Here is a 13,014-nt window from a genome sequence, read left to right on the forward strand (position 1 = left end):
GGGGGAACCTGGAGAGGAACAACCAGGGGGAACCTGGAGAGGAACAATCAGCTCAACTGTTTCTTCAACAGGTTTAGTTCACCACCCTCATCTGTCTCCTCCACACCTCACAAACACCTCTGCTGCCTTCCCCCCTCCCCCCTCTGTCCCCCCTGGTGAGCTGCATGGACACAGAGTCCTCAACTTCAAAGAGAGTTCTGGGAGAGGAGGTGCATGGTTGAGTACAAGTACCTGGTGTCTCTATGACAACAGACTGAACTGGAAGACCAACATCAACGCTGTCTACAAGAAGGGGATGAGTCGATTCTTTTTCTTGAGGAAACTTCGATCCTTCAATGTGTGCAGCGAGATGTTGGAGATGTTCTACCATCTGTTGTGGCCAGTGAACTGTACTTCTAGTAGTCTGCTGGGGGGGAGAGGTGGCAGCATTGGAGCTGGAGACACCAACAGACTTAACAAACTGGTGAAGAAGGTCGGCTCCATCATTGACTACAAACTGGACAGCCTGGAAAAGGTGGTGGAGAGGAGGATGCTGAACAAACTATTATCCATATTGGATAATCCTGACCACCCTCTCCACCTGCTGCAGGGACAGAGGAGGACGTTCTCCAAAAGACTCCTCCAGCTCCGCTGTCACAAGAACAGATACAGGAGATCATTCCAGATACAGGAGATCATTCCTGCCCACTGCAATAAGACTGTACAATAACTCACCTCTGGCAAAATCCATCACATAACAATAACACCGTTGGTTGTCTGTTTTCTTGTTTTAAATCTTTGCACTATTGTTCAGTTAGTTTTAATGTAATTATTCTATTTTATTGTATATGCTGTGCATTTTTATATTTAATATTTTTTTACTGTTGTTCTATTGCTTTCCTGTACCTATAATGCTGCTGTAGTGAAAAAATGTCCCCTTGTGGGATTAATAAAGTAACTATCTATCTATCTATATATTGATACTTTATATACAAGTTTCATACTGTCTTCATGCCTGTGAATGTTTGTAGCAGCAGAGGGCGCCAGATCTCCATCAGTCACTGTCAGGTTTAAAAGTAGAGAATTTAAAAGTGGATTAAATGTTTTTAAAAGTATATTTTAAAAACATAATGTTAAACTAATTAACAGTTCTATAAATCCTTAGACATGGAATTCATCATTAATCATAAAAGTTCAGATTGTTCCTATTTAGTTCTTACAGTTTAGGAAACAGATCTTTAAAGTGGACACATGAATACATCATGATATACGTTATAAATATAACAGCCGTGTTTGTCTGCATATGAGAGCAGTAACACTGATAGACTAACAGGATTTTCACTAAATGTACACTAAGCTGTAATTCACACTGAAGTCCAACCAAACCTGCATGAAACCGAATCAGCAGCACGTTAACCAGACGTAAAGAAAGCTGCTACAGCTTCTGTCATCACATCCTGTGTATGAATGAATGTGTGAATATGTACACAGAAGACAAACAATATCTGCATGAAGTACATGTCAAATCTAAAATTTGACTTGAACTTTCCGTTTAACAACTATGTTTGTTGACAAAATGTTTGAAAGGAGTCAGAACTCTGATCTGAGAGCTGCTGATGAACGCTTCAAACATTCCTGAATAAAACAATAATCTTATACGGGGCCCAAACTGTTGCACACGACAGAATTAGTTTATTTCTTTTTAATTCATAAAAATAAAAAGTAACAAAGATTAAGAAGATATATAACGATATATAGCGTGTACAGGGCTGCCCAAACAATCAGGTCTCAGATGGTCCCCCAGAAAACACTGCAAAGACTCAAAAAGTGACTCAACAAACCCGTGAAACCAGAGGAAGTCAGACAGTCGCCAACGGGGTGGAACAGAAAACCAGCTCAGATAAAACAGGAGGAGCACAAAGGTCAAGCAGAGGATCAGTCAGCGGTCCTTTAATTCTCCCCATGATGTCCAATCAGAAGCTGACTTCAGCTTCCTTAAAAAAACAGACTGGTTAAATCCACTGAGGAGGATCTGTTTTCAGTCAGGTTGGTTTGTTTGTTTGTCAGCAGAATTCAACTAAAAACAGCTGCCTGATTTTTATGAAACTCAGGAAGAGTGCTTCATGGACCGAGGAGGAACCCTGGATCTGAATCACACCTTATCCTACCGGGTAATTAAAACTGAGAAAGAACCCAGACCAGGACTCCTCATCACAGTACACACCGACCGGAACCACTGATCCTCTGAGACATTCGGGTCTCATCGTCATGGAAACAAAGCGCTAGGGACTGATCAGCTAGACCAGAACTCCTGCAGAACTCTGTCCTGTTCACCCCGGGGAACTGGCACAGAGAGAGGACGGGGACAGACTGAGGGACACAGATTGTCCAAATAAAGACAGAAACCAACAGGAATTTGAATAATGACATCATTAAAATAGAGATATAAGTGTACACGTACAGTTGGATCTTCGTTTAAATCGAGAACATCAGCAAAATGATCTGAAATGAAGATAAGAATTTGTCCCAATCTGATATGACAGTGAATGAAAATCAGCAGTAAACACTGCCGACACGTCATGAAGACTAACGTTGATTATTATTAGCACATGTTAATGAAAAATGTTCTGTGAGTGGAATACAGCAGAATATTAAAGGACTTTATGTCTCTGACTTTGAATAATGATGAGTGAGTCAGACAGCTCACCTGAAGAACGGGTTGTGGAGGTCCAGGATGTTTCCTGATCTGAAGCCGGTCTGGTCAACGGTGGCAGTGATGTGGATGTCGTAGCTCTGCCTGTTGGGGAGGAGAGAAAAGATGCTTGAACGGTTGGAGAGGAGAGAAAAGATGCTTGAACGGTTGGAGTGATGTCAGAGTGAAGTCAGAGTGAAGTCAGAGTGAAGTCAGAGTGATGTCAGAGTGAAGTCAGAGTGAAGTCAGAGTGATGTCAGAGTGATGTCAGACAGGGTTACCTGCTGTTAGCAGCCAGAAGAACCGTACCAGACAGAGTCTGTCCCAGCTTCCCGAAGAGAGGAGTGTGAAGTAAACACCTAACCTGTGACCAGCGGGTCAGAGGCTCAGAGGGAGCAGTGGAGAACCACATGGTGGACCTGGGGGGACAGAGAGACAGAACGAGAGTTCAGGGGACATATTGACTCAGTGGATACATGTTATTATTGCTTCCTGTTTTCTATGTTTCGTTCTGCTCTGAATATGCTGACTCAGTGAAATCATGTCCACTAGTAGACTGTAACTTACGTGGATCCCTGGAAGGCCACGTCGAACCAGAAGGCCAGTCCATGGACGAGTCCGGTCTGCAGCAGAGGGAACACGAAGGGGATCTCCATCCTGGAGGAGACGCTTCATTTCAACATGGGAGCAATAACATATCTATTTCATAGATCTTCTTCTTCTGTGTTGGTGGGGACTGAACCTTCAGATTCTGAATCTGTTGACATCAACAGTTCTAATTCCAGAACATCAACGACAGACAGACAGACAGACAGATAGGACAGATAGATAGATAGGATAGATGTGTGCGTGTGTAACCGGAGCAGATCTTCCTCTTTAGCCTCCATAAAGTTGATGCAGTGCTTCACCGACTTCGCCATCAGGACGTGCATATCGAACGTGTCCTGCAGAAAACGTTCAGTTTTACTATCATCACTGTTATTTAAGAAAAGAACCACTTTGATTGGTTCTTGTTTTTCCAAGCTGAGAGAGCTGGAGGTCACGAGGTCGTTTCTGTGGATATAAACTACAGCTGATCACCATCGTACCACGATCGGCAGCCTGAAGAACTCGTCCCCTGCAGCCGTGTGCAGAGCGCTCAGGTTCACGCCGTAGAAGCTCCTCTGCTGCCTGAGGAGAAAATGCAGAGCTCATCATATAATAATATAAGGAAGATGATCGACAGCTCATCCTTGAACCTTTCAAACTGTCAGTATGCTGCTCATACCAACATTACACAGTATCTCACTTTATTAATGATATTGATTGTTGTGACTCGTGTCAGATCGACTGAAGCACAGACGCATCCCATCTAAACTATGATAAACCATTTTTTTTCCAGATATAATAAATATAGAGTTTATCACCAGATATAATAAATATAGAGTTTATCACCAGATATAATAAATATAGAGTTTATCACTAGATATAATAAATATAGAGTTTATCACCAGATATAATAAATATAGAGTTTATCACCAGATATAATAAATATAGAGTTTATCACCAGATATAATAAATATAGAGTTTATCACCAGATATAATAAATATAGCTTATCATCAGATATAATAAATATAGCTTATCATCAGATATAATAAATATAGTTTATCACCAGATATAATAAATATAGCTTATCATCAGATATAATATAGAGTTTATCACCAGATATAATAAATAGAGTTTATCACCAGATATAATAAATAGAGTTTATCACCAGATATAATAAATATAGCTTATCACCAGATATAATAAATATAGCTTATCACCAGATATAATAAATATAGCTTATCACCTGATATAATAAATAGAGCTTATCACCAGATATAATAAATAGAGTTTATCACCAGATATAATAAATATAGCTTATCACCAGATATAATAAATATAGTTTATCACCAGATATAATAAATATAGCTTATCACCAGATATAATAAATATAGTTTATCACCAGATATAATAAATATAGTTTATCATCAGATATAATAAATATAGTTTATCACCAGATAATAAATATAGCTTATCACCTGATATAATAAATATAGTTTATCACCAGATATAATAAATATAGTTTATCATCAGATATAATAAATATAGTTTATCACCAGATATAATAAATATAGTTTATCATCAGATATAATAAATAGAGTTTATCACCTGATATAATAAATATAGTTTATCACCAGATATAATAAATATAGTTTATCATCAGATATAACAAATATATTTTGTATAATAAAATATATACGCTTCAGTGAACTCCTCTCAGGTCTGTGAGTCACAACTGAAGCTGAGCGTTTTACACCCAGCAGGAAACAAGGCTGACTGAGGACCAACACGGTGTGTGTGTGTGTGTGTGTGTGTGTGTGTGTGTGTGTGTGTGTGTGTGTGTGTGTCAAAGTGAGAGAGAAAGAAAGGGAGCCAGTGTGTTTGTGTTCTCATGCATGGATTTGTGTGTGTGTGTGTGTGTGTGTGTGTGAGAGAGACCAGAAGCCAGCTCGTGTGCTGTGTTCCATGTAGAGCTGCTCGTCACTGAACGGAGCCAGATGGATATCACCGAAGGACGGAAACATCAGGCCTGGAGGGAGATGGACAGAGAGACAGAGAGAAAGAGGGACAGGGAGATAGAGAGACAGATAGACAGAGAGACGGACAGAGGGACAGAGCGAAATCAAAACAGTGAGAGACATGAGACATGTCTGCTGAGCTGGTCCAGTGTTCCTGAGGACATCAGGTCCTGGTTCTGATGGACCTGAATGACCTCCTACCGTTGGGTTTGAGCCACTTCCTAGCGTACAGGAATCTCCCCATGAGACGCTCATTGAGGAGCATGTGTCCCATGGGCTCAGAGACGATGACGTCCACCATGTCGGGACATACGACCTGGTCCACGTCCCCCTCCAGGATCCGGATCCTCTCAGACAGGTGGTTGCTCTGGACCAGGATCTGTAGAAGACACAAAACAACACATTTAACAGCAGAGAGCAGCAGAGGACTGCAGAGGACATGTTGTTCTGTCCATCCCACAGAGAGACGGACAGCACACTGGAATCTGTCCTCAGGACTCCAGATGTTACAATCTGTATACCTGTCCTGGCCTCTCCTGGCCTCTCCTGGTCTCTCTTTCGCCCCCATCCTGAACTCTGGTCCAGATGTTGTTTCAACCCATTAACTCTGCAGAATGCCACGCTCTGCACGAGATATATGTACTCTGAGTGTACTGACTCCACAGACTGTTTCTAAAAGAGTTCGTAGCTTCAGGTCTGTAAAATGGTTCTGATCCAGAAGTGTCTTCAGCTGCAATACCAGCGAGTGCCACTAGAGGTCGGCTCCAAAAAGCCTCCGGCTCCATAGACTCCCATTCAACTTCTCTCATCAAATCCAAAGTGAATAAAATGTGTCCATCAGTTATCTCGGTGTTGTTAGCTAAAGTCACTCCTTCTTATTAGTTTTCTGGAGGTCCATCTGAAAATAATCCCTCATTCATTAGAAAAGAAGATTCAAGAAGACCTGTTTTTGGGGGCGTGTCTGTTTGATTGACAGGCCTGTGGTGCAGTCAGGTTACAGCTATCGGTGGGCGGGACGTAGTATCGTCAGGTTTCCAATCAGATCGGTCAGATCCACCGCTGGCTCCTCCCCCAGCTCGTCCAAATATGGTCACTTCCTGCTCCAAACCGCTCCGAACTATCAAGATGGTGACGGACAGAATCTGAACTGGAGGCTTCATAACGTTCACAAACCAACGATGACATCACTGATGGTTGATGACATCACTAATGGTTGATCCTGACCTGTATGTACTCTGTACATGTGTGTGTGTGTGTGTATACGTGTGTGTGTGTACATGTGTGTGTGTACATGTGTGCGTGTGTGTGTGTACATGTGTGCGTGTGTGCGTGTACACGTGTGCGTGTGTGTGTGTGTGTATGTACATGTGTGTGTACTGACCTGTGTGTACTTGGCCATCGGACTGGACTCAACAGCATAAACTCTAGAAGCTCCCGCCTGGACCGCAAAGAAAGACAGAATCCCAGAACCACAGCACACGTCCAGAACCACCTGCAGAGACCAGACATCCAAAATTCACTGAATGAAGAACACAGCAGTCCAATCAGCAGACTCTAATGTAACGTACATAATGTTTACTACTCCAGGAAGTAGACTGACCCTTAGCAACCACCCTAGCAACAGAGAGGATTTCTAGTCTTCAACTGAATAAATACAGAACATAGAAACACTAAACTGATCAGCTCAGTCTGGTTGGAACAAAGATATCTGACGAACACAGATATCTGACGAACAAAGATATCTGACGAACAAAGATATCTGAGGATGTAACTAAGGATGTTAAGTGCGTGACTATCCGTGGTGTTACGGTACGGGTGCTCGGAGCGACCAAAAGAGACCCGACTTCAACAAATGGGTCGGAACTACGTGTTGTGTAAAATATTTTACACAGATTGCTGACATAGGAAAGTCTGTTTGACATATGTAGAATAAATAATAATTACCTTGTCTCTGAAGTCGGCTTCATTGTTCAGGAAGACTCTCTGATAGGTGGCCGTCCTCAAGTAGTCCTGCAGGAGACTCTGCTGCTGACTCAGACAGAGCAGCTGCACACACACACACACACACACACACACACACACAGTGAAAAGAGGTCTGAAGTTTATATTTTTAATATCAGACTCATGATGTCTCACCTGGGAACTCTGTGACGAAGCACAAATCTGACTTCTCTCCTCTTCCTCCATCTTCCTCCTCTCCTCTTCCTCCTTCATCTTCCTCCTCTCCTCCATCTTCCTCCTCTCCTCTTCCTCCATCTTCCTCCTCTCCTCTTCCTCCATCTTCCTCCTCTCCTCTTCCTCCATCTTCCTCCTCCTCTCCTCGTCCTCCTTTATCTTCAGTGACTTCCTGAAATTCTTCATATCTGAGGAGTCCAAGATAATAAAAAAAAAGATGTTTTCAGCTCCATCCGTCTGACCTCTGACCTCTCCAGATCAGAAGCAGTATAAAATAAGAGTACAAACCATGTGGAGTTGTGAATTGCAGCAGGAGGCTGAGCTGATTGGTGGTGATGATGAAGGATTGAGCTCCAACCTGGCAGCAGTCTGTCTCCTCTTCAACAGGGAGCTGGAAAACTGGAGCTCTACTAGCTGGAAGAGGACAGGAAGACATCTTTAATGAGCTGGTAGTCCAGCTGGGAGAGTTGCTGCTGTTTTTACATCTCAAAACAGAATCATCATCAACAGTGTGATGTGGTTGTACCCTGATTAAGTGCTGATTTAGTCATGAACTGGTCCTGAGTTAATGCTAATTTAGTCCTGATTTAATCCTGATTTAGTCCTGAGCTAGTCCTGACTTAGTCCCGAGTTAAAGCCATTTAAGTCCTGATTTAGTCCTAATTTAGCCCCAAGTTAATACTGATTTAGTCCTGAACTAGTCCTGAATTAGTCCCGAGTTAAAGCCAATTTAGTCCTGATTTTAGTACTGATTTAGTGCCGAGTTAAAGCTAATTTAGTCCTGAACTAGTCCTGAGTTAAAGGTAATTTAGTTGTGTGTGAGTGTGTGTGTGTCCGTGTCCTCACCGTCCTCCACAGTGATCATTTGAGAGTCCAGGTGTGTTCTGATCATCACAGTGAGCTCCTGTTCTCCTCTCTGCCTGAGCACACTGAGGTTCTGTTCTGACTGGACCTGGTTCTCCTCCAGAACACAAACACATCTCAGTGTTCCATGTTAATGTTCTTCTCCAACAGTGTCCATAAACAGAATAGATGGAGTCTATGGAGACGGCCCCTAGTGGTCCTCAGTGGTACTACAGATGGAGACATCCCCTAGTGGTCCTCAGAGGTACTACAGATGGAGTCTATGGAGACATCCCCTAGTGGTCCTCAGTGGTACTACAGATGGAGACATCCCCTAGTGGTCCTCAGTGGTACTACAGATGGAGACATCCCCTAGTGGTCCTCAGAGGTACTACAGATGGAGTCTATGGAGACAGCCCCTAGTGGTCCTCAGTGGTACTACAGATGGAGTCTATGGAGACGGCTCCTAGTGGTCCTCAGTGATATTACGGATGGACTCTATGGAGACGGCCCCTAGTGGTCCTCAGTGGTACTACAGATGGACTCTACGGAGACGGCCCCCAGTGGGGTCTATGGAGACAGCCCCTAGTGGTCCTCAGTGGTACTACAGATGGACTCTATGGAGATGGCCCCTAGTGGTCCTCAGTACACACTCATATATATGTATGTATATGTATATATATATACACACATACATATACACAAACATATATATACATACATATATATACACATACATACATATATATATATATATATATATATATATATATATACATACACACATATATACATACACACATATACACATATACATACACATATATGTATATATATATATATATGTATATATATACAACCAGATGAGAGAATCTGTAAACAAATCACGGGTCATTAGAAGAATAAAAGTGAGAGCGCCCCTTGCTGCCTCCACTGTTACCTCCTCATATGTCTCCATGTGCGCCTCCTCGTTTACCTCCTCCTGCAGAGTGAAAACCTGTACAGAGAAAGACTCCTCACTCCTTTGATCCATTCTGGAGACTGAAGGAGGAGGATGTTTGGTAGGAAAGTAGAGGAGGAGGAGGAGAAGCAGGAGGAGGAGGAACAGGAAGAGGAGGAGGAGCAGGATGAGGATGAGGGAAGGGGGAAGAGACAGAGGAGGGAATAAGGGGGAGAACAGTTCATAAGCAGATATTCTTCTGTTTGCTACATTTGTTTAAAAGCTATAGTTAGTTTTTGCTTTTCAAAATAAAAGTCATGAATAGAACTGATGGACTGTTGATAGAAATGAGGTAACAATATATTTTCATCAAGTTCATGTTCCTTCTTCAGTTTAAAGATGGCTGTTGGTCCTTTTATTAATGTTAATAATTAAAACTGATGTCTCATAAAGTGAAGGTTTGATAGACGAAACATGATGAAGTGACCACCACTACTAAATAATAATCACGATGAAGCTCTTTACAGACGAGTGAGAACACTTGTCAACACTGACACCTATGGTCATTCAGGGTACTGCAGCCACCATCCATACTGCAGTCTCAGTCAGGAGGGGGTGTCCTCTTCACCTCCTCTTCCTCCTCTTCACCTCCTGATCCTCCCCCTTTATCACCCCCATCACCTCCTCCTCATTGGGGTTATTGAGGTGATGGAGGGGAAGACCCCTCTATCACCCCAATAACCTCCTCTTCCCCTCCATTACCTCCTCCTCATCACCCCCATCACCACCTCCTCATCACCATTTCCTCCGCTCCATCACCTGCTCCTCATCATCCCCTCCTCATCACCATCTCCTCCCCTCCATCATATCTTCCTCCCCTCCATCACCACCTCCTCCTCATCCTCATGACCTCCTTCCATCACCCCCTTCTCCCCTCCATCACCTCCTCCTCCTTACTTCCTGTCCTCCATGTCTGTCCTCCAGTCTTCCTTTACTGTCTCCTCCTTGTCTCGATTCACTTCCTGTCTCTGTTAAGTTCTAAACACGTGTTTCAGAAGGATTGAAGATGAAGACAACAAACAACAACAATCAGAACTGCAACTGAAAAACAAAAAACTGAATTGAGATGAGTCTGATGTCACAACAAAAAGTAACAAAGGTAAACAAAAAACAAATTAAACGCAAACAAACATTAAACAAACAAATAGAACACATACAAAAACAGATTAAATATAAACAAAAAGATTAAACAAATGGATTAAAAATGAACAAACGAAACAAACAAATCGATTAAACACAAACAATTTTTTTTTAATATAAACAAACCAACAGATAAAAAAAAAAAAACAGATTAAACATAAAAACAGATTAAATACAAATGAACAGATTAGATATAAACAAAGATTAAATACAAACAAACAGATTAAACATAAAATAGATGAAACACTAACAAACAGATTAAATATAAACAATCTGTTATGAGGTGGTGTTTACCAGGACCCAAATGCAGGCTCACAGACTTGGCTATCGGTTCCAAAATACAGTCTTTATTCCAAAAAAAAAAAAAAACCACACAAGGCGGTAGCTCCAAAGTCAATCTGCTTCCCAGTCGAGAGGGCAACTCCACCTACTGGTGACTCCGACAGGGAGCTTCGCAGGAGGAACAGAAGCCAGGGGAACAGAAGCCGGGGGAACGGGAACGGGACGAACGGAGAACAGACGGGTGACTAACAAATTAACTGACAACCAGAGGAGTGCAGGGGCAGGGTACATATAGTCCGGGGAGGTGATCAGGGAGATGCAGCACACCTGCAGTGATCAGGGGTGAGTGACTGCAGCTGCTGGGACCGGTGAGGGGCGTGGCCACGGGAGGTGAGGAGAGGAGGACACAGGAGGAGAGGTGATCGGGGGTAAAACAGGACTCCTGACACAAACAGATTAAACAAAAATAGAATAAACAAACCAACAGATTAAATATAAACAAACAAATTAAATATAAACAAACAGACAAATGAAATATAAACCAAGAGATTAATACAAACAAACACATGAAGCACAAACCAACAGATTAAATATAAACAAACAGATTAAACGCAAACAAACAGATTAAACAAACCAAAAGATGAAATATAAACCAACAGATTCAATTAAATTAAATTTATATAGCACCAAATCACAACACAGGTTATTTCATGGCACTTAACACATTAAAGTCCTTACAGCAAGACTTTACAATATTATACAGAGAAACCCAACAATTCAACTATTTCCACATAAACGAGGGGGGAAAAAAACTCCTCTTAAAGGGAGAAAAACCTCCAACAGATGGAAGAAAAACTCTCTTTAACAGGAAGAAACCTCTGACAGAACCAGGATCAGAGGTGGGCAGAGCATCTGTTAACAGAACCAGGATCAGAGGTGGGCGGATCATCTGTTAACAGAACCAGACTCGGAGGTGGGCGGAGCATCTGTTAACAGAACCAGACTCGGAGGTGGGCGGAGCATCTGTTAACAGAACCAGGATCAGAGGTGGGCGGAGTATCTGCCTTGACCGGTTGGGGTGAGAGGAGAGCAGAGAGAGAAAAGGACAGCATAGAGATAGAAGAGAAGAACTGTTGGTGGAGACGACAAGCGCAGAGCAGAGACATGCAGCTCCATGACGGGACATCTGGAGAAGAAAGAACAGAAACTACACGAGTGAAGGAACTGAATGGAGACAACAGATAATAAGAAGAAACTATGGGAGAGAAGAAGATGGTGAGGTATGAGTCAGTTAAAGAGTAGGAGGAAAGAAAAGAAGCTCAGCATGTAACGAGGTCCTCCAGCAGCCTCGGCCTATAACAGCATAACTAAGGGTTGGTTCAGGTCTACCTGAGCCAGCCCTAACTATAGGCTTTATCAAGAAGGAAGGTTTTGAGTCTAATCTTAAAGCTAGAGAGGGTTTCTGCCTCTCCAACACAAACTGGGAGCTGGTTCCACAGGGGAGGAGCCTGGAAACTGAAGCTCCGCCTCCCATTCTACTTCTGGAAACTCTAGGAACCACAAGTAGACCAGCGTACTGAGAGAGAAGTGCTCTGCTAGGATTATATGGTTCTATAAGATCTCTAAGATATGATGGAGCCTGGTCATGTAGAGCTTTGTAAGTCATCAAGAGAACTTTAAATTATATTCTTGATTTCACAGGAAGCCAGTGAAGAGAAGCTAAAACTGGAGAAATTTGATCTCTCTTGTTAAATCCCGTCAGTACTCTTGCTGCAGCATTTTGGATCAGCTGCAGGTTTTTAATGAGTAATTTGGACATCCTAACAACAAGGAATTACAATAATCTAGTCTAGAAGTAACAAACACATGAATGAGTTTTTCTGCGTCACATAAACAAAAACAAACAAACAAAAGGTGGCACCTACAGTGTCTACTTGCTTCCAAGTCGGGAGGGCAACTCAACCGACTGGTGACTCCAACAGGTAGCTCTGCAGGTGGAGCAGGAGGAATGGGAACGGGATGGACGGAGTACTAACGAATGAACCTACAACCAGAGGAGTGCAGGGGCAGGGTACATATAGTCCGGGGAGGTGATCAGGGAGATGCAGCACACCTGCAGGTGGTGATCAGGGGTGAGTGACTGCAGCTGCTGGGACCGGTGAGGGGCGTGGCCACGAGAGGTGAGGAGAGGAGGACACAGGAGGAGAGGTGATCGGGTAAAACAGAGGAAACAGAGGAAAACAGGACTCCTGACATTCTGAGGTGTTTAGGACCAAGTACAAGAACTTCCGTTTTGTCT

At 42.7% G+C, this 13,014-nt stretch overlaps 1 protein-coding gene across 1 annotated transcript; it reads right to left on the minus strand.

The window, feature by feature from the left end:
• Window positions 1–2,682: 2,682 nt before the first annotated feature.
• On the minus strand, window positions 2,683–9,326 carry LOC138213922 (histone-arginine methyltransferase CARM1-like). The gene is made up of 14 exons (XM_069175238.1): window positions 9,234–9,326; window positions 8,297–8,411; window positions 7,739–7,864; window positions 7,538–7,638; window positions 7,412–7,495; window positions 7,220–7,321; window positions 6,657–6,767; window positions 5,477–5,654; window positions 5,196–5,286; window positions 3,760–3,841; window positions 3,530–3,615; window positions 3,239–3,328; window positions 2,953–3,090; window positions 2,683–2,776 (listed from the first exon to the last, which is right to left on the minus strand). The coding sequence occupies exons 1-14, from the start codon at window positions 9,324–9,326 to the stop codon at window positions 2,683–2,685; spliced, it is 1,491 nt and encodes a 496-aa protein (XP_069031339.1).
• Window positions 9,327–13,014: the final 3,688 nt, after the last annotated feature.

Source organism: Embiotoca jacksoni, unplaced genomic scaffold, assembly GCF_022577435.1.
Source record: "Embiotoca jacksoni isolate LCO1_2020_lvr unplaced genomic scaffold, fEmbJac1.0.p SCAF_65, whole genome shotgun sequence".
NCBI lineage: Eukaryota > Metazoa > Chordata > Actinopteri > Embiotocidae > Embiotoca > Embiotoca jacksoni.

Excerpts from the sequence above, each read along its gene's own strand:
- LOC138213922 (XM_069175238.1), bottom strand. The coding sequence starts at position 9,326 with ATGGATCAAAGGAGTGAGGAGTCTTTCTCTGTACAGGTTTTCACTCTG. Across the intron at positions 7,639-7,738 it reads GCAATTCACAACTCCACATG|ATATGAAGAATTTCAGGAAG; the intron begins GTTTGTACTCTT and ends TGGACTCCTCAG. Across the intron at positions 3,091-3,238 it reads GTGGCCTTCCAGGGATCCAC|GTCCACCATGTGGTTCTCCA; the intron begins GTAAGTTACAGT and ends CTGTCCCCCCAG.